Genomic DNA, 22,200 nt, shown 5'->3' on the forward strand with positions numbered 1-22,200 from the left:
CGCTGTGGTCTAAGGCACTGCATCGCAGAGCTAGGAGTGTCACCAGAGATTCTGTGTTCGAGCCCAGGCCGCAGTGCGAGCTGACCAGGTCGCCAGGTGTATGGTGTTTCCTCTGACACATGGTGCAGCTGGCTTCCGGGTTGGATGTGCGTTGTGTCAAGAAGCAGTACGGCTTGGTTGGATATCGGAGGACTCATGGCTCTCGACCTTCGCCTCTCCCGAGCCCGTACGGGAGTTGTAGCGATGAGACAAGACTAACTACTACTAATTGGATACCACGGAATTGGGGAGAAAAAAAGGGGTAAAAAAAAAAGACCGGTGTCACATCCCTCCAATAGAGTTCCAGACACTGGTAGGATGTCAAGGTGCATTGAAGCTGTTCTGGTGGCTGTTGGTGGCCCAACGTCCTATTAAGACACTATGTTGGTGTTTCCTTTATTTTGGCAGTTACCTGTATGTGTACATACGCCTGTCCTAATGCATGGTGTACATATGTGTGTACATGTATGCATGCGTGTATGTGCTCCTCACCGGTCTGAGTAAGCAGTGGCATGCTGGGCAGGGCAGGCGACTCGAAGATGGCGGCGGGGTTGGCGGGCACGGCAAAGCTCTTGAGGGGGTGAGTGGGGCGCACGTGGGCGGTGGGGGGCTGGCCGGCGCTGCAGTAGCTGCCGCTGGCGCTGGGCTCATCGTCGGTGGCCGTGGAGTCTTGGTAGCTGCCCTCGGGTTCCGGGTGCTGGTGCTCGGCTTGGCAGGGGGGCTGGGCCTGGGGTGGGAGGGGCTCTGTGCTGGGGGTGTTCCTCACCGACTCTGCAGTCACAAAAGGAGTGGGGGGACAGGTCAGTGGATGGTGTGTTTGAGACAGTATGTGTATAGCCTGGGTTCTAGAGTGGTTGCGTCCATAAATAAGAGGCATTAGTATCAACGTCAGGATGAAGCCTGATGAGTTTGGTGAAAAATATGGAATAAATGTGTTATCAAGGTTGTTTGTATTATAAATTACAATTATTATTTATTCATTTGACCTTTATTTAACTAGGCAAGTCACACACTAATGAGTATCGGCGAGTGAATAGTGGGGACAAGGCCACAAGAACAATGAAATGAGACCGCTCCACAGATAAAAGGATGTGACAGCCCCACAGTGGAACCACAGATAAGGATGTGACAGCCCCACAGATAAAAGGATGTGACAGCCCCACAGTGGACCCACAGATAAGAGGATGTGACAGCCCCACAGATAAGAGGATGTGACAGCCCCACAGTGGACCCACAGATAAGAGGATGTGACAGCCCCACAGATAAGAGGATGTGACAGCTCCACAGTGGATCCACAGATAAGAGGATGTGACAGCCCCACAGTGGACCCACAGATAAGAGGATGTGACAGCCCCACAGTGGACCCACAGATAAGAGGATGTGACAGCCCCACAGATAAGAGGATGTGACAGCCCCACAGATAAGAGGATGTGACAGCCCCACAGTGGACCCACAGATAAGAGGATGTGACAGCCCCACAGATAAGAGGATGTGACAGCCCCACAGTGGACCCACAGATAAGAGGATGTGACAGCCCCACAGTGGACCCACAGATAAGAGGATGTGACAGCCCCACACAGCCCCACAGATAAGAGGATGTGACAGCCCCACAGTGGACCCACAGATAAGAGGATGTGACAGCCCCACAGTGGACCCACAGTGATGTGACAGCCCCACCACAGATAAGAGGATGTGACAGCCCCACAGATAAGAGGATGTGACAGCCCCACAGTGGACCCACAGATAAAAGGATGTGACAGCCCCACAGTGGACCCACAGATAAGAGGATGTGACAGCCCCACAGTGGACCCACAGATAAGAGGATGTGACAGCCCCACAGATAAGAGGATGTGACAGCCCCACAGTGGACCCACAGATAAGAGGATGTGACAGCCCCACAGTGGACCCACAGATAAGAGGATGTGACAGCCCCACAGTGGACCCACAGATAAGAGGATGTGACAGCCCCACAGATAAGAGGATGTGACAGCCCCACAGTAGACCCACAGATAAGAGGATGTGACAGCCCCACAGTGGACCCACAGATAAGAGGATGTGACAGCCCCACAGTGGACCCACAGATAAGATGATGTGACAGCCCCACAGTGGACCCACAGATAAGAGGATGTGACAGCCCCACAGATAAGAGGATGTGACAGCCCCACAGTGGACCCACAGATAAGAGGACGTGACAGCCCCACAGTGGACCCACAGATAAGAGGATGTGACAGCCCCACAGTGGACCCACAGATAAGAGGATGTGACAGCCCCACAGATAAGAGGATGTGACAGCCCCACAGTGGACCCACAGATAAGAGGATGTGACAGCCCCACAGTGGACCCACAGATAAGAGGATGTGACAGCCCCACAGTGGACCCACAGATAAGAGGATGTGACAGCCCCACAGATAAGAGGATGTGACAGCCCCACAGTGGACCCACAGATAAAAGGATGTGACAGCCCCACAGTGGACCCACAGATAAGAGGATGTGACAGCCCCACAGATAAGAGGATGTGACAGCCCCACAGTGGACCCACAGATAAGAGGACGTGACAGCCCCACAGTGGACCCACAGATAAGAGGACGTGACAGCCCCACAGTGGACCCACAGATAAGAGGATGTGACAGCCCCACAATGGACCCACAGATAAGAGGATGTGACAGCCCCACAGATAAGAGGATGTGACAGCCCCACAGTGGACCCACAGATAAGAGGATATGACAGCCCCACAGTGGACCCACAGATAAGAGGATGTGACAGCCCCACAGTGGACCCACAGATAAGAGGATGTACATGAAGATGAAAGATAATGCTCCTGTGTTCTTCCTAAAAATCAGGCCAGAAAGACAGACAGAAAGACCAGGTGGGCCCTTGGCGCTGCCCACTTGTAATCCCTCCTCCATCCTGCGGGCGGCAGCGGTCTCTCACCTGTGGAGCCCACCATGTCTAGATAGGAGATGGGGGTGGCGCAGGCGTGCGGGCGCAGGTGGGCACTGCCCTGATGGTGATGGAGGTAGCTGCGTGTCGGGGATGCCAGGCTGCCCGTGTGATAATGGTGGTGATGGTTATCAAGGGAATGGATGGGGTGAGCGCTAATCACAGCTGTGAATGGACACACACAGAGACAACAACATTTAACCAGCCGCGCTGACAAAGGGGTGGGGAAGCAGTGCTGTTCAAATACACACACATGCTTGCGCTCGTGCAAACACACACACAGGCCAGGTTCATAGTGACACCATAAAGCAGTAGTATTTAACCATACACACGTATACAAACACTCCACAGAGTGCATCTGATGGACATTTGAATTGGCAGCATAATTTGGTAGTGAATGAATGTGTTAAACTGAAATGAGATGAAGGCTAAAATATAGAAACAGATCCTATAGAACCACATGTTGACTGTAGTGCGCTCAGTCTGTTGACTGTAGTGCATTATCACGGGAGGGAGAAACCAGCATATTCTTTTCCTTTCAGCTGAACAGTACGGTAGTCTGAGTGGTAAATAATCTATTGACCTCAGTGTATTGACCAATGAGAGCACAGATCCCAAACACACACTTACGCTGGGGGGGCTGCGTATCGAAGGGCATCATCATTTTAGGCCGCATCCCCCGGCGCCCTGCCAGCGCAGATATGCTGTCTTCTGATTCGTGGCCTGCAAGTCAGAGTTTTTCCTTGATCACTATTGGTAGTGACTCTGAATGAAGAACGTCTGAAAATGCAACTAACTGTTCTTGGATTGACAGGAACAATCGAAGGATTTGGTAAATCTGGCTCCTGAGACAAATCTGTGACTCAGTCGTGAGGCTGTGTTTGGTTAGTGGTGATTCTTCCCTCTAAACACAATGTATGAAATGTTAAATGTATGAAAAGCAGGAAATGTTTCGCATGACAACGACAAAGACATTGCCTCTTCAAAACACAGACAAAGGAATCCCCAAACTGACGACATCAATCTGACCTCGGTAGGAGTTCCGTCTCTGCAGCAGGCTGTTGTCCAGGCTGGGGTCCACGGGGTTGATGTCCTGAGAGGTGCGGGGGATGGGGGTGTCAGTCATCACCGGGTTGGGCTCGGGGGACTTGTCAATGGGCTTGAGCTCCAGCCGCTCGTGGTGGATCCATAGGTCTGGAGGCTTCAGGTCCTTGGAGTTGCCCTTGTACTTGTGGGAGCTGTTGGACGACTTGGAGGCCGCCCGCTTCCTATGGGTTAGAGAAGAGGAAAGGGGGGGGTGTTGAGATGTCAGCTGAAACGGGGAGGTGGATCCCCGTTAACTGTTGCAAAAGCAGCAGCTACTCTTCCTGGGGTCCACACAAAACATAATACAGAATGACATAATACAGAATGACATAATACAGAACACTAATAGACAAGAACAGCTCAAGGACAGAACTATATACATATTGTTTTTAAAGGCAGACGTAGCCTACATATCAATGCATAGACACAAGCTAACAAGGTCTAATAAGGGAGCGTTATTTTGCCGATGAGGTGTTGATTTATCGGTTTTTCGAAACCAGGTTTGCTGTTTATTTGAGCAATCTGAGATGGAAAGAAGTTCCATGCAATAAGGGCTCTATATAAATACTGTACACTTTCTTGAATTTGTTCTGGATTTGGGGACTGTGAAAAGACCCCTGGTGGCATGTCTGGTGTGGTAAGTGTGTGTGTCAGAGATGTGTGTAAGTTGACTATGCAAACAATTCGGGATTTCCAACACATTAATGTTTCTTATAAAAACTATTAGCCAAACGGACTTATTTAGCCAAACGGACTTATTTATATCAGCCCTCTGATTACAATGAAGAGCAAAACGTGCCGCTCTGTTCTGGGCCAGCTGCAGCTTAACTAGGTCTTTCCTTGCAGCACTGGACCACATGACTGGACAATAATCAAAATTAGACAAAACTAGAGCCTGCAGGACTTGCTTTTTGGAGTGTAGTGTCAAAAAAGCAGAGCATCTCTTTATTATGGACAGACCTCTCCCCATCTTTACAACCATTGAATCTATATGTTTTGACCATGACAGTTTACAATATAAGGCAATGTAATTTGTCAACCTGTTCAACAGCCACACCATTAAATTACTAGATTCAGCTGAGGTCTAGAACTTAGGGAATGATTTGTACCAAATACAATGCTCTTAGTTTTAGAGATGTTCAGGACCAGTTTATTACTGGCCACCAGCAATACAGGGGGTGATGTCGGTTAGGGGTGGGGTGATGTCGGTTGGGGGGAGGGGTGATGTCGGTTGAAGGGGGGAGGGGTGATGTCGGTTGAAGGGGGTGAGGGGTGATGTCGGTTGAAGGGGGTGAGGGGTGATGTCGGTTGAAGGGGGAGGGGTGATGTCGGTTGAAGGGGGGAGGGGTGATGTCGGTTGAAGGGGGGAGGGGTGATGTCGGTTGAAGGGGGGGAGGGTGATGTCGGTTGAAGGGGGGAGGGTGATGTTGGTTGAAGGGGGGAGGGGTCATATCGGTTGAAAAGGGGGAATCAAATGAAGTGGTAGGGAAAGGAAAGTGAAAGATGACAGAAGGAAAGGTAGGTGGAAAAAGGAAAGCAGACATTCCTGCTCCACTCAGGTATTCTGTGTGTGTGTTATAACCCTGTGTTGTTGGTCTGGTATTGGCTGGGACATTAGTGACCTAAGAGACATTATTGCTGCAGTGCACCAGCTCACTTTTTCTGGTGGGAGGTGGTGCGTCGTGTGCAGAGGAAGGCCCCCACAACCACCACGATGATGGTGAACGCTCCCACAGAGATGATGACGACGATGACCAGGATGTGGTTGTCCCCACTTCCTGTAATTCCTGGTTTTCCTGGAACAAAATGGACCAGAGAGGTGAGAAAGAAAATCCTATTTATCCACATAAGAATTAATGTCCTCATTGGGGATCAATTAGTGTATTTAACAATTAATTTGTTTGTGTGTTCATTCATTAATTTCCCATTACACTTCTTTTGGAACGATGACTAATATTTCAGACCAATAGGAGACTTGTATAAGGGTTTTGAGTTAGATTACATTTCATGAATTACTTCTGTCCCACTTTATGTGGATAGTCCCATATAGATACTCCACAGATGGTCACACTATCAACAAACTATCTGTTGATAAGCAACTGTTTGCTAAGGTTAGGTTTAGAATGAGGGTTAGGGTGAATGTTAGAGTAAGGGTTAAAGTAAGGGTTAAGTTTAGGGTTAGGATAAGGATTAAAGGAAAGGTTGCATTTAGGGCTAGGATAAGGATTACAGTAAAGGTTCCATTTAGGGCTAGGATAAGGGTTAGGATAAGGATTAAAGTAAAGGTTCCATTTAGGGTTAGGATAAGGGTTAAAGTAAAGGTTCCATTTAGGGTTAGGATAAGGGTTAGGATAAGGATTAAAGTAAAGGTTACATTTAGGGCTAGGGTAAGGATTAAAGTAAAGGTTCCGTTTAGGGCTAGGGTAAGTATTAAAGTAATGGTTAAGTTTATTCAGGATAAGGGAAAGTAAAAGTTACATTTAGGGTTAGGTTAAGTTTAGGGTTAGGATAAGGATTAAAGTAAAGGTTCCATTTAGGGTTAGGATAAGGGCTAGGGTAAGGATTAAAGTAAAGATTCCATTTAGGGTTAGGATAAGGGTTAGGGTAAGGATTAAAGTAAAGGTTCCATTTAGGGTTAGGATAAGGGCTAGGGTAAGGATTAAAGTAAAGGTTCCATTTAGGGTTAGGATAAGGGCTAGGGTAAGGATTAAAGTAAAGGTTCCGGTTAGGATAAGGGCTAGGGTAAGGATTAAAGTAAAGGTTCCGGTTAGGATAAGGGCTAGGGTAAGGATTAAAGTAAAGGTTCCATTTAGGGTTAGGATAAGGGTTAGGGTAAGGATTAAAGTAAAGGTTCCATTTAGGGTTAGGATAAGGGTTTAAGGATTAAAGTAAAGTTCCATTTAGGGTTAGGATAGGGTTAGGGTAAGGATTAAAGTAAAGGTTCCATTTAGGGTTAGGATAAGGGCTAGGGTAGGATTAAAGTAAAGGTTCCGGTTAGGAAAGGGTAATGGATTAAAGTTTAGGGTTAGGATAAAGTAAAAAGGGTTAGGATAGGGGATTAAAGTAAAGGTTCCATTTAGGGTTAGGATAAGGGTTTAAGGATTAGGATTAAATTAAAAAGGTTCCATTTAGGGTTAGGATAAGGGTTAGGGTAAGGATTAAAGTAAAGGTTCCATTTAGGGTTAGGATAAGGGCTAGGGTAAGGATTAAAGTAAAGGTTCCAGGTTAGGGTTAGGATAAGGGTTAAGGATTAAAGTAAAGGTTCCATTTAGGGTTAGGATAAGGGTTAGGGTAAGGATTAAAGTAAAGGTTCCATTTAGGGTTAGGATAAGGGCTAGGGTAAGGATTAAAGTAAAGGTTCCATTTAGGGTTAGGATAAGGGCTAGGGTAAGGATTAAAGTAAAGGTTCCATTTAGGGTTAGGATAAGGGCTAGGGTAAGGATTAAAGTAATTTAGGGTTTAAGGGCTAGGTAAGATTTAGGGTTAGGATAAGGGTTAGGGTAAGGATTAAAGTAGGAAAGGTTCCATTTAGGGTTAGGATAAGGGTTAGGTAAGGATTAAAGTAAAGGTTCCATTTAGGGTTAGGATAAGGGTTAAGGATTAAAGTAAAGATTCCATTTAGGGTTAGGATAAGGGCTAGGGTAAGGATTAAAGTAAAGGTTCCATTTAGGGTTAGGATAAGGGCTAGGGTAAGGATTAAAGTAAAGGTTCCATTTAGGGTTAGGATAAGGGTTAGGGTAAGGATTAAAGTAAAGGTTCCATTTAGGGTTAGGATAAGGGTTAAAGTCACGGTTCCGGTTAGGATAAGGGCTAGGGTAAGGATTAAAGTAAAGGTTCCATTTAGGGTTAGGATAAGGGTTAGGGTAAGGATTAAAGTAAAGGTTCCATTTAGGGTTAGGATAAGGGCTAGGATAACGATTAAAGTAAAGGTTCCGGTTAGGATAAGGGTTAGGGTAAGGATTAAAGTAAAGGTTCCATTTAGGGTTAGGATAAGGGCTAGGATAACGATTAAAGTAAGGGTTAAGTTTAGGGTTAGGATAAGGGTTAGGGTAAGGATTAAAGTAAAGGTTCCATTTAGGGTTAGGATAAGGGCTAAGGATTAAAGTAAGGAGGGTTAGGAAAGGGTAAAGGATTTAAGGGTTAAGTTTAGGGTTAAGGATAAGGGTTAAGTTTAGGGGATAAGGGGGTAAGGATTAAAGTAAAGGTTCCGTTTAGGGTTAGGATAAGGGCTAGGGTAAGGATTAAAGTAAAGGGTTTAGGGTTAGGATAATTAAAGTAAAGGTTCCATTTAGGGTTAGGATAAGGGCTAGGGTAATTTAGGGTTAAGGATTAAAGTAAAGGTTCTGTTTAGGGTTAGGATAAGGGCTAGGGTAAGGATTAAAGTAAAGATTCCATTTAGGGTTAGGATAAGGGCTAGGGTAAGGATTAAAGTAAAGATTCCATTTAGGGTTAGGTAAATGTTATGTTTAGAGCTTGGGTAAGGGTTAAAGTATAAGGTTAGTTTAGGGTTAGGATAAGGATTAAAGTAAAGGTTCCATTTAGGGTTAGGATAAGGGTTAGGTAAGGATTAGTAAAGTTAGGGTTAGGATAATTAAAGTAAAGGTTCATTTAGGGTTAGGTTTAGGGTTAGGATAAGGGCTAGAGTAAGGATTAAAGTAAAGGTTCCGTTTAGGGTTAGGATAAGGGCTAGGGTAAGGATTAAAGTAAAGGTTCCATTTAGGGCTAGAGTAAGGATTAAAGTAAAGATTCCATTTAGGGCTAGGATAAGGATTAAAGTAAAGGTTCCATTTGGGGTTAGGATAAGGGCTAGGGTAAGGATTAAAGTAAAGTTTCCATTTAGGGTTAAGGATAAGTTATGTTTAAAGCTTAAAGGGTTCCATTTAGGGTTAGGATTAGGGCTAGGGTAAGGGGTAAAGGTTTATTTAGGGTTAAGGTAAAGGTTAGTTTAGGGTTTGGGGGTTAAGGTGGTTAGTTTAGGGTTAGGTAAGGATTAAAGTAAAGGTTTATTTAGGGTTTAGGGTAATGGTTAAGGTAAAGGTTAAGTTTAGGGTAATGGTTAAGGTAAAGGTTTAAGGTTAAGTTTAGGGCTAGGTTAAGGGTTAAGGTAAAGATTAAGTTTAGGGTAAGGATTAAAGTAAAGGTTCCATTTAGGGTTAGGATAAGGATTAAAGATTAAAGTAAAGATTCCATTTAGGGTTTAGGGTTAGGATAAGGGCTAGGGTAAGGATTAAAGTAAAGGTTCCATTTAGGGTTAGGATAAGATTAAAGTAAAGATTCCATTTAGGGTTAGGATAAGGGTAAGGATTAAAGTAAAGGTTCCATTTAGGTTTAGGATAAGGATTAAAGGTTCCATTTAGGTCAAGTAAAGGTTCCATTTAGGGTTAGGATAAGGGCTAGAGTAAGGATTATAGTAAAGGGATTAAAGTAAAGGTTCCGTTTAGGGTTAGGATAAGGGCTAGGGTAAGGATTAAAGTAAAGGTTCCATTTGGGGTTAGGATATTCCATTTAGGGCTAGGATAAGGATTAAAGTAAAGTTTCCATTTAGGGGATAAGGATTAAAGTAAAGGTTCCATTTGGGGTTAGGATAAGGTCTAGGGTAAGGATTAAAGTAAAGTTTCCATTTAGGGTTAAGGTAAATGTTATGGTTGAGGAAGGTTAAGGTAACGGTTTAGTTTAGGGTTAGGGTAATGGTTAGGTAAAGGTTTAGTTTAGGGTTAGGGTAATGGTTAAGGTAAAGGTTCCATTTTTAGTTTAAAGGGTTAGTTTAGGGTAGGATAAGGATTAAAGTAAAGATTCCATTTAGGGTTAGGATTTAAGGATTAAAGTAAAGGTTCCATTTAGGGTTAGGATAAGGGCTAGGGTAAGGATTAAAGTAAAGGTTCCATTAAGGGTTTAGGATAAAGGCATTTAGGCTAGGTAATGGTTAATTAAAGTAAAGGTTAAGTTTAGGGTTAGATAAGGATTAAGTAAAGGTTCCATTTAGGGTTAGGATTAAGTTTAGGGTTCCGTTTAGGGCAAGGGTTAAGGTATAAGGTTAAGTTTAGGATTAGGGTTCCAAGGGTTAAGGTAAAAAGGTTAAAGGTTTACTTGGGGAAGGGTTAAGGTAAAGGTTTAGTTTAGGGTTAGGGTAATGGTTAAGGTAAAGGTTTAGTTTAGGGTTAAGGGTTAGGGCTAGAGTAAGGAAAGGTTAAGTTTAGGGTAATGGTTAAGGTAAAGGTAAAGGTTAAGTTTAGGGCTAGGTTAATGGTTAAGGTAAAGTTAGGGTTAGGGTTAAGTTTAGGGTTAGGGCAAGGGTTAAGGTAAAGTTAAGTTTAGGATTAGGGCAAGGGTTAAGGTAAAGGTTAGGACTAGTTAGGGTTAAGGTTAGGGCTAGAGTAAGGATTAAGTTAGGGTTAGGGCTAAGGGTTTTAAGGTAAAGGTAAGGGTTTGGTAAAGGTAAAGGTTTGGTTTTCATGGTTAAGGTAAAGGTTAAGTTTAGGGGTAGGATAAGGGTTAGTTCAGATGTTGACAGTTGAACATCGACAAACCATCTACTTAGAACTATCCAAATAAAGTGTTACTTATGTGAATAGGGGTTTGTTCAGTTCCTGCACACTCTCTTAGCTGAGAAAGACATTAGTGCTCAATGCAGAATTCAGCTTCGGTCCAGAAATGAATCCAATGTACCATGGAACTGAACAAAGCCCTATTCACACTAACATCCATTTATAGAGGTGGAATGAAATGGACCCACACTGCAGCCAATTGAGTTGATCAAATCAGAATGGACAATGGTGACCTGAAAAGGCCATTACCGTGTGAAGACCCAAAGCCATGGTCAAGAGGTGGTTGGTTACTTCCTGGTTTAACTGGCAAATTGGCTGAGAGAGGAGACAAAACCACCAGTTATTACACCCAGTTAATTAAATACTACCTGACTTATTCACCTTACCAGAACGCAGATGAAGGGCTTTAGGCACGTGAGTGAGGAAAAAGAACACAATCTGCACAGTCAATCAGTCATTGAGAAGAAGTGAATGGAAGGGAAGAGGGAATTACCTTGGTCATTAGCCATTTTGTCAGAGGATTCAGCTAAACAGGCCAAAGGAGACAGTAGCCAGGGAGAGAAAATACAAAGCAAACACTGGTTAGAGGAGTTAAGGAGAGCAGTGGGGGTAGAGAGAGAAAAGGGGGGGGAGAGAGAGAGAGAGAGAGGTGAGGTAGCGAGAGAAAGGGGGGGAGCGAGAGAAAGGGGGTAGCGAGAGAAAGGGGGGGGAGGGGGGTAGAGAGAGGGGGTAGAGAGAGAGAGAGGGGGAGAGAGAGAGGGGGGTAGAGAGAGAGGGGGAGAGAGGGGGGTAGAGAGAGAGAGGAGAGGAGGGGGAGAGAGAGAGGGGGGTAGAGAGAGAGAGGGGGTAGAGAGAGAGAGGGGGGTAGAGAGAGGGGGGAGAGAGGGGGGGGGTAGAGAGAGAGGGGGTAGAGAGAGGGGGTAGAGAGAGGGGGTAGAGAGGGGGTAGAGAGAGGGGGGTAGAGAGAGAGGGGGGAGAGAGAGAGAGGGGGGTAGAGAGAGAGGGGGTAGAGAGAGAGGGGGGTAGAGAGAGAGAGGGGGGTAGAGAGAGAGGGGGGTAGAGAGAGGGGGGTAGAGAGAGAGAGAGGGGGGGTAGAGAGAGAGGGGGGAGTAGAGGGGGGGTAGAGAGAGGGGGGTAGAGAGAGAGGGGGTAGAGAGAGAGGGGGTAGAGAGAGAGAGAGGGGGGGAGAGAGAGAGGGGGTAGAGGGTAGAGAGAGAGGGGGGGTAGAGAGAGAGGGGGGGTAGAGAGAGAGGGGGGTAGAGAGAGAGGGGGAGAGAGAGGGGGGTAGAGAGAGAGAGAGGGGGGTAGAGAGGGGGGGGGAGAGAGAGATGGGTAAAGGGTACAGTATTGGAGGGGTAAGGCAAGCAGGTGTGAGCATCAATAAAGGAGAGATAGACAGAGAGAGGGGGGAGAGGGAGAGATTAGGAGAGATTGAGAGAGAGAGAGAGGGGAGAGGGAGAGATTAGGAGAGATTGAGAGAGAGAGAGAGAGAGAGAAATAAAGAAAGAGCGAAAGAAATAAAGAAAGAGCGAAAGAAAGAAAGAGCGAAAGAAAGAAAGAGCGAAAGAAAGAAAGAGCAAAAGAAAGAAAGAGCGTAGAGAAAGAAAGAAGATGCAAGAGAGAAAGTAAAGAAAGCATTGGAGGGTAAAGAAAGAAAGAGAGCATCAATAAAAGAAAGACAGAAAGAGAGGAAGAGAAAGAGATTAGGAGAGAAAGAAGAGAGAAAGAGAGATTGAGAGGGAGAGATTAGAAAGAAAGAAAGAGAGAGAGAAAGAAAGAAAAAGAAAGAAAGAGCAAAAGAAAGAGAGAAAGAAAGAGAAAGAAAGAGAGAACGAGCGAAAGAAAGAGAGAGAAAGAGCAAAAGAAAGAAAGAGCGAAAGAAAGAGCGAAAGAAAGAGCGAAAGAAAGAGCGAAAGAGCGAAAGAAAGAAAGAGTGAAAGAAAGAAAGAAAGAGTGAAAGAAAGAAAGAGAAAGAAAGAAAGAAAGAGAAAAGAAAGAAAAAGAGAGAAAAAGCGAAAGAAAGAGAAAAAGCGAAAGAAAGAGAAAAAGCGAAAGAAAGAGAGAAAAAGCGAAAGAAAGAGAGAAAGAGCAAAAGAAAGAAAGAGCGAAAGAAAGAAAGAGAAAAAGAAAAAGAAAGAGCAAAAGAAAGAAAAAGAAAGAAAAGAGAAAAGAAAGAAAGAAAGAAAGAGCGAAAGAGAGAAAAGAAAGAAAGAAAGAGAAAGAAAGAAAGAAAGAGCGAAAGAAAGAGCGAAAGAAAAAGAGAGCGAAAGAAAGAAAGAAAGAAAGCGAAAGAAAGAGCGGAAAGAAAGAAAGAAAGAGCGAAAGAAAGAAAGAGCGAAAGAAAAAGCGAAAGAAAGAGAGAAAGAAAGAGAGCGAAAGAAAGAGAAGAAAGAAAAAAGAAAGAAAGAGAGCGAAAGAAAAGAAAGAAAGAAAAAGAAAGAAAAGAAAGAAAGAGAAAGAAAGAAAGAGAAAGAAAGAAAGAGCAAAAGAAAGAGAAAGAGCGAAAGAAAGAAAAGAAAAGAAAGAAAGAAAGAGCGAAAGAAAGAGAAAGAAAGAAAGAAAGAGAAAGAAAAAAGAAAAAGAAAGAAAGAAAGAAAGAGCGAAAGAAAGAAAGAGCGAAAGAAAGAGCGAAAGAAAGAAAGAGCGAAAGAGCGAAAGAAAGAAAGAGAGCGAAAGAAAGAAAGAAGAAAGAAAGAAAGAAAGAGCGAAAGAAAGAAAGAGCGAAAGAAAGAAAGAGCGAAAAGAAAGAAAGAGCAAAAGAAAGAAAGAGCAAAAGAAAGAAAGAGCGAAAGAAAGAGCGAAAGAAAGAAAGAGCAAAAGAAAGAAAGAAAAGAAAGAAAAAAGAAAGAAAGAAAGAGCGAAAGAAAGAAAGAGAGCGAAAGAAAGAAAGAGAAAGAAAGAAAGAAAGAGAGCGAAAGAAAGAAAGAGAGCGAAAGAAAAAGAAAGAGAGCGAAAGAAAGAAAGAGCGAAAGAAAGAAAGAGAGCAAAAGAAAGAGAGCGAAAGAAAGAAAGAAAGAGCGAAAGAAAGAAAGAAAGAGCGAAAGAAAGAAAGAGCGAAAGAAAGAAAGAGCGAAAGAAAGAAAGAGCGAAAGAAAGAAAGAAAGAAAGAGCGAAAGAAAGAAAGAAAGAGCGAAAGAAAGAAAGAAAGAGCGAGAGAAAGAGAGCGAGAGCAGGAGAGAAGGCAGGCTCGGCTCAACAGAATGGTATGTTCTTTACCAGCATCTATAGAAAAGGGATTGAGAATGCAGCCAGCTACAGTGAAGAGAAGCTAAGATAATTATTTGAATCTTGACCATTCAGCCCATCATAACGCATATTAATAACTCAACCAATAAGAACATTTAATACAATCATCCCAATGTTCAACCTTTCAGAGCCTATCAACCTCCAGGGACCCCCCCCCCCCACACTTACTCTTGGGGGTGCGGAAGTGTACGGCCTCGGACATTGGGCCCATGCCCTTGGAGTTACGGGCCTGGATCTTGAAGTAGTAGGTGGTGTCCAGAGTCAGCTCCTGGATCTGGTGGGTCAACCTGTTGCCCACCACCGGCTCTATCACCCAGTCATGCACCTCCGCATTCACATCAGTACTGTAGTAGATTATGTAGCCTAGTGGAGCGATAGGGGGAGAGAGATGGGGGAAAAGGAGAGAGATGGGGGAAAGAGAGAGATGGGGGAAAGAAGAGAGAGATATGGGAGAAAGGAGAGAGAGATATGGGAGAAAGGAGAGAGAGATATGGGAGAAAGGAGAGAGAGATATGGGAGAAAGGAGAGAGATATGGGAGAAAGGAGAGAGAGATATGGGGGAAAGGAGAGAGAGATATGGGGGAAAGGAGAGAGAGATATGGGGGAAAGGAGAGAGAGATATGGGGGAAAGGAGAGAGAGATATGGGGGAAAGGAGAGAGAGAAATGGGGGAAAGGAGAGAGATGGGGGAAAGGAGAGAGAGATGGGGGAAAGGAGAGAGAGATATGGGGGGAAGGAGGAGAGATATGGGGGAAAGGGAGAGAGATATGGGAGAAAGGAGAGAGAGATATGGGGAAAGGAGAGAGAGAGATGGGGGAAAGGAGAGAGATGGGGGAAAGGAGAGAGATGGGGAAAGGAGAGAGAGGGGGAAAGGAGAGAGATGGGGGAAAGGAGAGAGATGGGGGGGAAAGGAGATGGGGGAGAGGGAGATGGGGGAAAGGAGAGAGATGGGGGAGATGGATGGGGGAAAGGAGAGAGATGGGGGAAAGGAGAGATGATGGAAGGAGAGGGAGATGGGAGAAAGGGAGAGAGATGGGGAAAGGAGAGAGAGATGGGAGAAAGGAGAGAGGATGGGAGAGGGAGAGAGATGGGAGAAAGGAGAGAGAGATATGGGAGAAAGGAGAGAGAGATATGGGAGAAAGGAGAGAGAGATATGGGAGAAAGGAGAGAGAGATATGGGAGAAAGGAGAGAGAGATATGGGAGAAAGGAGAGAGATGGATGGAAAGGAGCGAGAGGGAGATGGATGGAAAGGAGCGAGAGGGAGATGGATGGAAAGGAGCGAGAGGGTGATGGATGGAAAGGAGCGAGAGGGTGATGGATGGAAAGGAGCGAGAGGGAGATGGATGGAAAGGAGCGAGAGGGAGATGGATGGAAAGGAGCGAGAGGGAGATGGATGGAAAGGAGCGAGAGGGTGATGGATGGAAAGGAGCGAGAGGGTGATGGATGGAAAGGAGCGAGAGGGAGATGGATGGGAGGAGCGAGAGAGATCGGAGGAGAGGAGCGAGAGAGATCGGAGGAGAGGAGCGAGAGAGATCGGAGGAGAGGAGCGAGAGAGATCGGAGGAGAGGAGATAGAGGTAGATGGGGGAGAGGAGAAGGTTAGAGAACTGTTTCAGACCACTTGTTTCTCTGACTGAATAAACCTGATAAGAGTGTGTGTGGTCTCACCTGTGATTTTTCCATTGGCCTCTGAGGGGGGCTGCCAGTTGACTATGATGGTACGTGGTTTCAGCTCCTTGCTCACCACAGTCACATCTTTCGGGGACGAGCTGGGAACTGTGAAAGTCAAACAGAAAGTCAGTATGGGAACATTAATGAGGGAACGCTTGGCTTTGACATCAAATAGGGGCTGCTTATATTATTACTGTTTGACACCTGTACCAGAGTGTGTAACCTGTACCAGAGTGTGTAACCTGTACCAGAGTGTGTAACCTGTACCAGAGTGTGTAACCTGTACCAGAGTGTGTAACCGGTACCAGAGTGTGTAACCTGTACCAGAGTGTGTAACCTGTACCAGAGTGTGTAACCTGTACCAGAGTGTGTAACCTGTACCAGAGTGTGTAACCTGTACCAGAGTGTGTAACCTGTACCAGTGTGTGTAACCTGTACCAGTGTGTGTAACCTGTACCAGTGTGTGTAACCTGTACCAGTGTGTGTAACCTGTACCAGAGTGTGTAACCTGTACCAGAGTGTAACCTGTACCAGTGTGTAACCTGTACCAGAGTGTGTAACCTGTACCAGTGTGTGTAACCTGTACCAGAGTGTGTAACCTGTACCAGTGTGTGTAACCTGTACCAGTGTGTGTAACCTGTACCAGTGTGTGTAACCTGTACCAGAGTGTGTAACCTGTACCAGAGTGTGTAACCTGTACCAGTGTGTGTAACCTGTACCAGAGTGTGTAACCTGTACCAGAGTGTGTAACCTGTACCAGAGTGTGTAACCTGTACCAGTGTGTGTAACCTGTACCAGAGTGTGTAACCTGTACCAGAGTGTGTAACCTGTACCAGTGTGTGTAACCTGTACCAGTGTGTGTAACCTGAAATGGAAAAGTATTTTTTGCATATCCCACTCCCCTGAGACACCCTCAGAGAGTAGGGTCACGCCATGGGATCAGACATTATTGCCGGCGACCCAGGAGCAATTAGGGGTAAGTGCCTTGCTCAAGGGCAGATTTGCTGATTTTCGTTCCCCTCTGGGACACGAACTAGCAACCTATAGGTTACTGACCCAATGCTCTAATCACTAGGAGACCTGCCACATATCAGAGAAAAGCAGTCAATGACAAACACCCACGACAATCAGCTTTGACAGAACCAGGATATTCTGTGTAGTCATGTTAAAAAACACAAACTACATTGAAGATGCTTTCGTGTGTGTGTGTGTGTGTGTGTGTGTGTGTGTGTGTGCGTGTGTATGTACTCGGTATGCCTGTGTATGTGTGCTCTTACTGGTCTCAAAGGTGGTTCCCTGGGCCGTCATGCTCCAGGTGCTGGTCCTCCGGCCCTTGGTCACCATGACAGAGAACTCATAGAGCGTGTTGGGCTTCAGGCCCGTCACCATGTGGCTCAGGTTGGTGGTGTTGGCCGTCTGAAAACACACACGCACACACGCAGGCACACACACACGCAGGCACACACACACGCAGACACACACACACAGACACACACGCACAGACACACACGCACAGACACACACACAGACACACACGCAGACACACAGAAAAACAGTTCATAATGGAAGGTACAGACTTTGACCACAAAGTGGCCCTCAAGACCAACAGAACCAGAGTGCTTCAAAGCAGAAACCTGCTCCATGCATCTTTAAATAAAGAGCCATGAATAATCCAGGGCCTTCACAGTATTCACACCCCTGGACTGCTCCACATTCTGCTGTTACAGCCTGAATTTAACATGGATTCCATTGAGATGTTTTGTCACTGACCAAACCCACCAGAGTGTTTCCACCCCATAATGGCAAAGTACAAAAACAACACATTTTTACTCCTAAACTTAATTAGGCTTTTCCATAACAAAGACATTGAATACTGAAGACTTTCAAGCATTCAGCTTTTCATTTAACTTAATAAGTCACATAAGTTGAAAGGACTCACTGTGTGTAATAATAGTGTCGAACATGATTGTTTAATGATTACCTCATCTCTGTACCCCACACATGCAGATAATTGTAAGGTCCCTCATCTCTGTACCCCACACATACAATTATCTGTAAGGTCCCGCATCTCTGTACCCCACACATACAATTATCTGTAAGGTCCCGCATCTCTGTACCCCACACATGCAATTATCTGTAACGTCCCTCATCTCTGTACCCCACACATACAATTATCTGTAAGGTCCCGCATCTCTGTACCCCACACATGCAATTATCTGTAATGTCCCTCATCTCTGTACCCCACACATACAATAATCTGTAAGGTCCCGCATCTCTGTACCCCACACATGCAATTATCTGTAAGGTCCCTCATCTCTGTACCCCACACATACAATTATCTGTAAAGTCCCTCATCTCTGTTCCCCAAACATACAATAATCTGTAAGGTACCTCAGGTAGGCAGTGAATTTCAAACACAGATTCAACCACAAAGACCAGGGAGGTTTTCCAATGCCTCACAAAGAAGGGCATCTATTGGTAGATGAGTACATAAAAAAACGGGGGAAAAATACAGGCGTCCTTCCTAACTCAGTTGCCGGAGACGAAGGAAACTGCTCAGGGATTTCACCATGACAATCAATGGTGACTCTAAAACAGTAACAGAGTTTTAATGGCTGTGATAGGAGAAAACTGAGGATGGATCAACAAAGTTGTAGTTACTCAACACTACTAACCTAAATAAAAGAGTGAAAAGAAGGAAGCCTGTACAGAATAGAAATATTCCAAAGCATGTTTCCTGTTTGCAACAAAGCACTAAAGTAATACTGCAAGAAATGTAGCAAAGTAATTACATTTTTGCCCTGAATATAAAGTGTAGTATTGGATTTGCCCCAAACATATTTGAGTACCACTCTATATATTTTCAAGCATAGTGGTGGCTGCATCATGTTATGGGTATGCTAGTAATTGTTAAGGGCTGGGGAGTTTTCCAGGATAAAAAAAGAAACTGAATGAAGCTAAGCACAAGCAAAATTCTAGAGGAAAACCTGGTTCAGCCTGCTTTCCAACAGACACTGGGAGATGAACTCACCTTTCAGCAGGACAATACCATAAAACACAAGGCCAAATCTACACTGGAGTTGCTTACTAAGAAGACTGTTAATGTTCCCGAATGGCCGAGTTGCAGTTTTGACTTAAATCTAAAGTACTTAAAAATCTAATGGCAAGACCTGAAAATGGTTGTCTAGCAATGATCAACAACCAATTTGACAGAGCTTGAAGAATCTAGAAAATAATACATGGGTAAATGTTATACAATCCACGTGTGGAAAGCTCTTAGAGATTTACCCAGAAACACTCACAGCTGTAATCACTGCCAAAGGTGATACTACAAAAGTACTGACTCAGGGGTGTGAATACTAATGTAAATGTAGGGGTAGTATGTATAAAAAAATACATACATACATACATACATACATACACACATACACACATACATACATACATACATACATACACATATTTGATCAATTTTGAATTCAGGCTGTAACAACAAAATGTGGAGTAAGTCAAGGGGTGTGAATACGTTCTGTACATAAAAAATGCTGGATAAACTAAATGAAGGCTATTCATCCCAAAATAACACTTGAAACGTAGTTGGTATAACATGAAAACAGTGGACACCGTTTGAATAAAGACAAGATGACAAGCAGCGATGAAAATACTTCTGATCACTTTATTAAGCCCATTTCCTCACTCCGCCCAACAGACTGTCTTATCTAGACCCTGGGTAGTCGGAGTCTCCTGGTGAAGGCTAGTTCAGGTCCTAGCTTTCTAAATAGCCTGTCCCAGTGATGCTAGCCACGTCCTGTAGTGTACTAAACAAGACAAATCTGTCATCCAGGATGTCACAGAGAGAAAAACATCCTATCATTTTAGTTGAGTGGAGAGGAGCCATCTGTTCAATAATGTAGGTACACGCTGTGTGTGTGTGTGTGTGTGTGTGTGTGTGTGTGTGTGTGTGTGTGTGTGTGTGTGTGTGTGTGTGTGTGTGTGTGTGTGTGTGTGTGTGTGTGTGTGTGTGTGTGTGTGTGTGAGAAACAGGAAGGCATTTCTGACAGCTGGGACGAGCACAACAAGGTGAGAATAATTGTCCAGTGTGAACAATGCCTTTCTACAAAAGAACACAGGGTGACTAACAGGTTTGGGGTCAATTCCATTTCAATCCAGCCAATTCAGGAGATGATTCAAAATTCTCATTTCAGACTTGAAAATCTCCATTTATTTTGACTGGATTTTTAGCAATTCTCAAATTCCATTCACTTCCTGGATAGACCGAATTGAAATGCAATTGACCCCAACCCCTAATTTGCATCAACATCACCTGGTTGTCCTAAATGTGCTGCATTGCGCTAACAGTGACTGCAGTCGCTCCAGACTAGCCTTTTAGCATCTATATCCGCTTTCAATAACCAGACTAGCCTTTTAGCATCTACATCCGCTTTCAATAACCAGACTAGCCTTTTAGCATCTACATCCGCTTTCAATAACCAGACTAGCCTTTTAGCACCTCTATGTTGGGTGGAGGCAGGTAACCTTGTGGTTAGAGAGTAACCGAAAGGTTACTGGATCGAATCCCTGACCTGACAAGGTAAAAATCTGTCGTTCTGCCCCTGAACAGGCAGTTAACCCACTGTTCCCTGGTAGGCCGTCATTGTAAAGAAGAATTTGTTCTTAACCGGCTTGCCTAGTTAAATAAAACATTTAAACAATTCTGAATCTTGACAGTCCCATGTTAGGTGATGGACACAGCAGTCTCTATGTTCAGAATAGGGATCGACTAACTGCTGAATCAGAATGTGTGTTGTATGAACAGTCTGTATTCAGAATGCACTGTCAGGCCCACATTCCCCAGACCTCTGTCTTGTCCTTGTTTAACCACCTATGAAACAACCCAGCCTTTATTCCTATTCTGACCCCCCACCACACACCTAATCTTGTTGAGGGAGATAAGTAATGATCTTAATTGAGCTAGGGCAGGATGCTATAGCATCTCCTACACCTAGTTGAAGGGTTTGTCTTTCTGTGTTGTATACCCTACTATGCCACATTCACAACCTGAGTGAATGCAGTGCACTGACTAATGACAGTGCAATCAATGCAATTTATTTGTTAAAGATATTCCCTTTTTCAGAGAGACTATAAACGTTAGTGCTGAACATCTCTGTTGTGTAGCATGTAGATGGGGAAGGACTGTGGGAAGGAAGGCCTGTGGCATGTAGATGGGGAAGGCCTGTGGCATGTAGATGGGGAAGGCCTGTGGCATGTAGATGGGGAAGGCCTGTGGCATGTAGATGGGGAAGGCCTGTGGCATGTAGATGGGGAAGGCCTGTGGCATGTAGATGGGGAAGGCCTGTGGGAAGGCCTGTGGCATGTAGATGGAGAAGGCCTGTGGAATGTAGATGGGGAAGGCCTGTGGAATGTAGATGGGGAAGGCCTGTGGGAAGGCCTGTGGCATGTAGATGGGGAAGGCCTGTGGCATGTAGATGGGGAAGGCCTGTGGCATGTAGATGGGGAAGGCCTGTGGCATGTAGATGGGGAAGGCCTGTGGCATGTAGATGGGGAAGGCCTGTGGGAAGGCCTGTGGCATGTAGATGGGGAAGGCCTGTGGCATGTAGATGGGGAAGGCCTGTGGGAAGGCCTGTGGCATGTAGATGGGGAAGGCCTGTGGGAAGGCCTGTGGCATGTAGATGGGGAAGGCCTGTGGCATGTAGATGGGGAAGGCCTGTGGCATGTAGATGGGGAAGGCCTGTGGCATGTAGATGGGGAAGGCCTGTGGCATGTAGATGGGGAAGGCCTGTGGCATGTAGATGGGGAAGGCCTGTGGCATGTAGATGGGGAAGGCCTGTGGCATGTAGATGGGGAAGGCCTGTGGCATGTAGATGGGGAAGGCCTGTGGCATGTAGATGGGGAAGGCCTGTGGCATGTAGATGGGGAAGGCCTGTGGCATGTGTAGATGGGGAAGGCCTGTGGCATGTAGATGGGGAAGGGTGGGAAGGCCTGTGGCATGTAGATGGGGAAGGCCTGTGGCATGTAGATGGGGAAGGCCTGTGGCATGTAGATGGGGAAGGCCTGTGGCATGTAGATGGGGAAGGACTGTGGAATGTAGATGGGGAAGGACTGTGAGACGTTTGAACCTCATGTAATTAGTGGGTGGGATTACTTTACATTGATTAATCGCCTTGCTAGTGGGATAGCTGAACACACTGATGATTAGAATGGCATAGTGGTAGAATACATATACTATGCTGTGCTCTGATGACACCTTCTACTTTAAAATGAACCGTGAGGGAATAATAAAGCTGTGTTGTTTTGAACGGGGCCCTGCGGGCCATGCTGCTGCATCCCCGTGACCGTACCTTGAGCTTGGTGTTGGCGGGGATGTTGGTCTTCCAGCGCACCGTGTAGTAGCGTGCGTCCGTGATCTTCTGGTTCTTGGGCAGAGAGTTGTCGGCCCAGGTCACCTTGATGGTGTCGTGGCTGAGCACCGAGGCCTGTACGCCCACGGGAGGTAGCATGGGGGTGGGGTCTGGTACTGGTGTGTATGGCGCATGGAAGAGTTCATACAAATCAACATCAGGGTCTATGGGGTCTGCCAGCAGTTACCAACACACCAGGTTCACAACAGATGGCAAACAGAACATGGTGGAAAAGAGGGAAGAAATTACAAACCA

The 22,200-nt window shown here is 45.3% G+C and overlaps 1 protein-coding gene across 1 annotated transcript in view; it reads right to left on the reverse strand.

Moving 5' to 3' along the window:
- neo1a (neogenin 1a) overlaps window positions 1-22,200 on the reverse strand; it is a 237,197-nt gene that overhangs the window by 3,935 nt on the left and 211,062 nt on the right. Inside the window, 11 exon segments of the mRNA XM_064988713.1 lie at window positions 532-810; window positions 2,971-3,144; window positions 3,610-3,702; window positions 4,009-4,247; window positions 5,723-5,861; window positions 10,860-10,925; window positions 11,104-11,136; window positions 14,025-14,219; window positions 15,524-15,631; window positions 16,804-16,942; window positions 21,886-22,118. Coding sequence (XP_064844785.1) covers window positions 532-810; window positions 2,971-3,144; window positions 3,610-3,702; window positions 4,009-4,247; window positions 5,723-5,861; window positions 10,860-10,925; window positions 11,104-11,136; window positions 14,025-14,219; window positions 15,524-15,631; window positions 16,804-16,942; window positions 21,886-22,118 — 1,698 coding nt within the window.

This window comes from Oncorhynchus masou, chromosome 2 (genome assembly GCF_036934945.1).
Source record: "Oncorhynchus masou masou isolate Uvic2021 chromosome 2, UVic_Omas_1.1, whole genome shotgun sequence".
Classification (NCBI taxonomy): domain Eukaryota; kingdom Metazoa; phylum Chordata; class Actinopteri; order Salmoniformes; family Salmonidae; genus Oncorhynchus; species Oncorhynchus masou.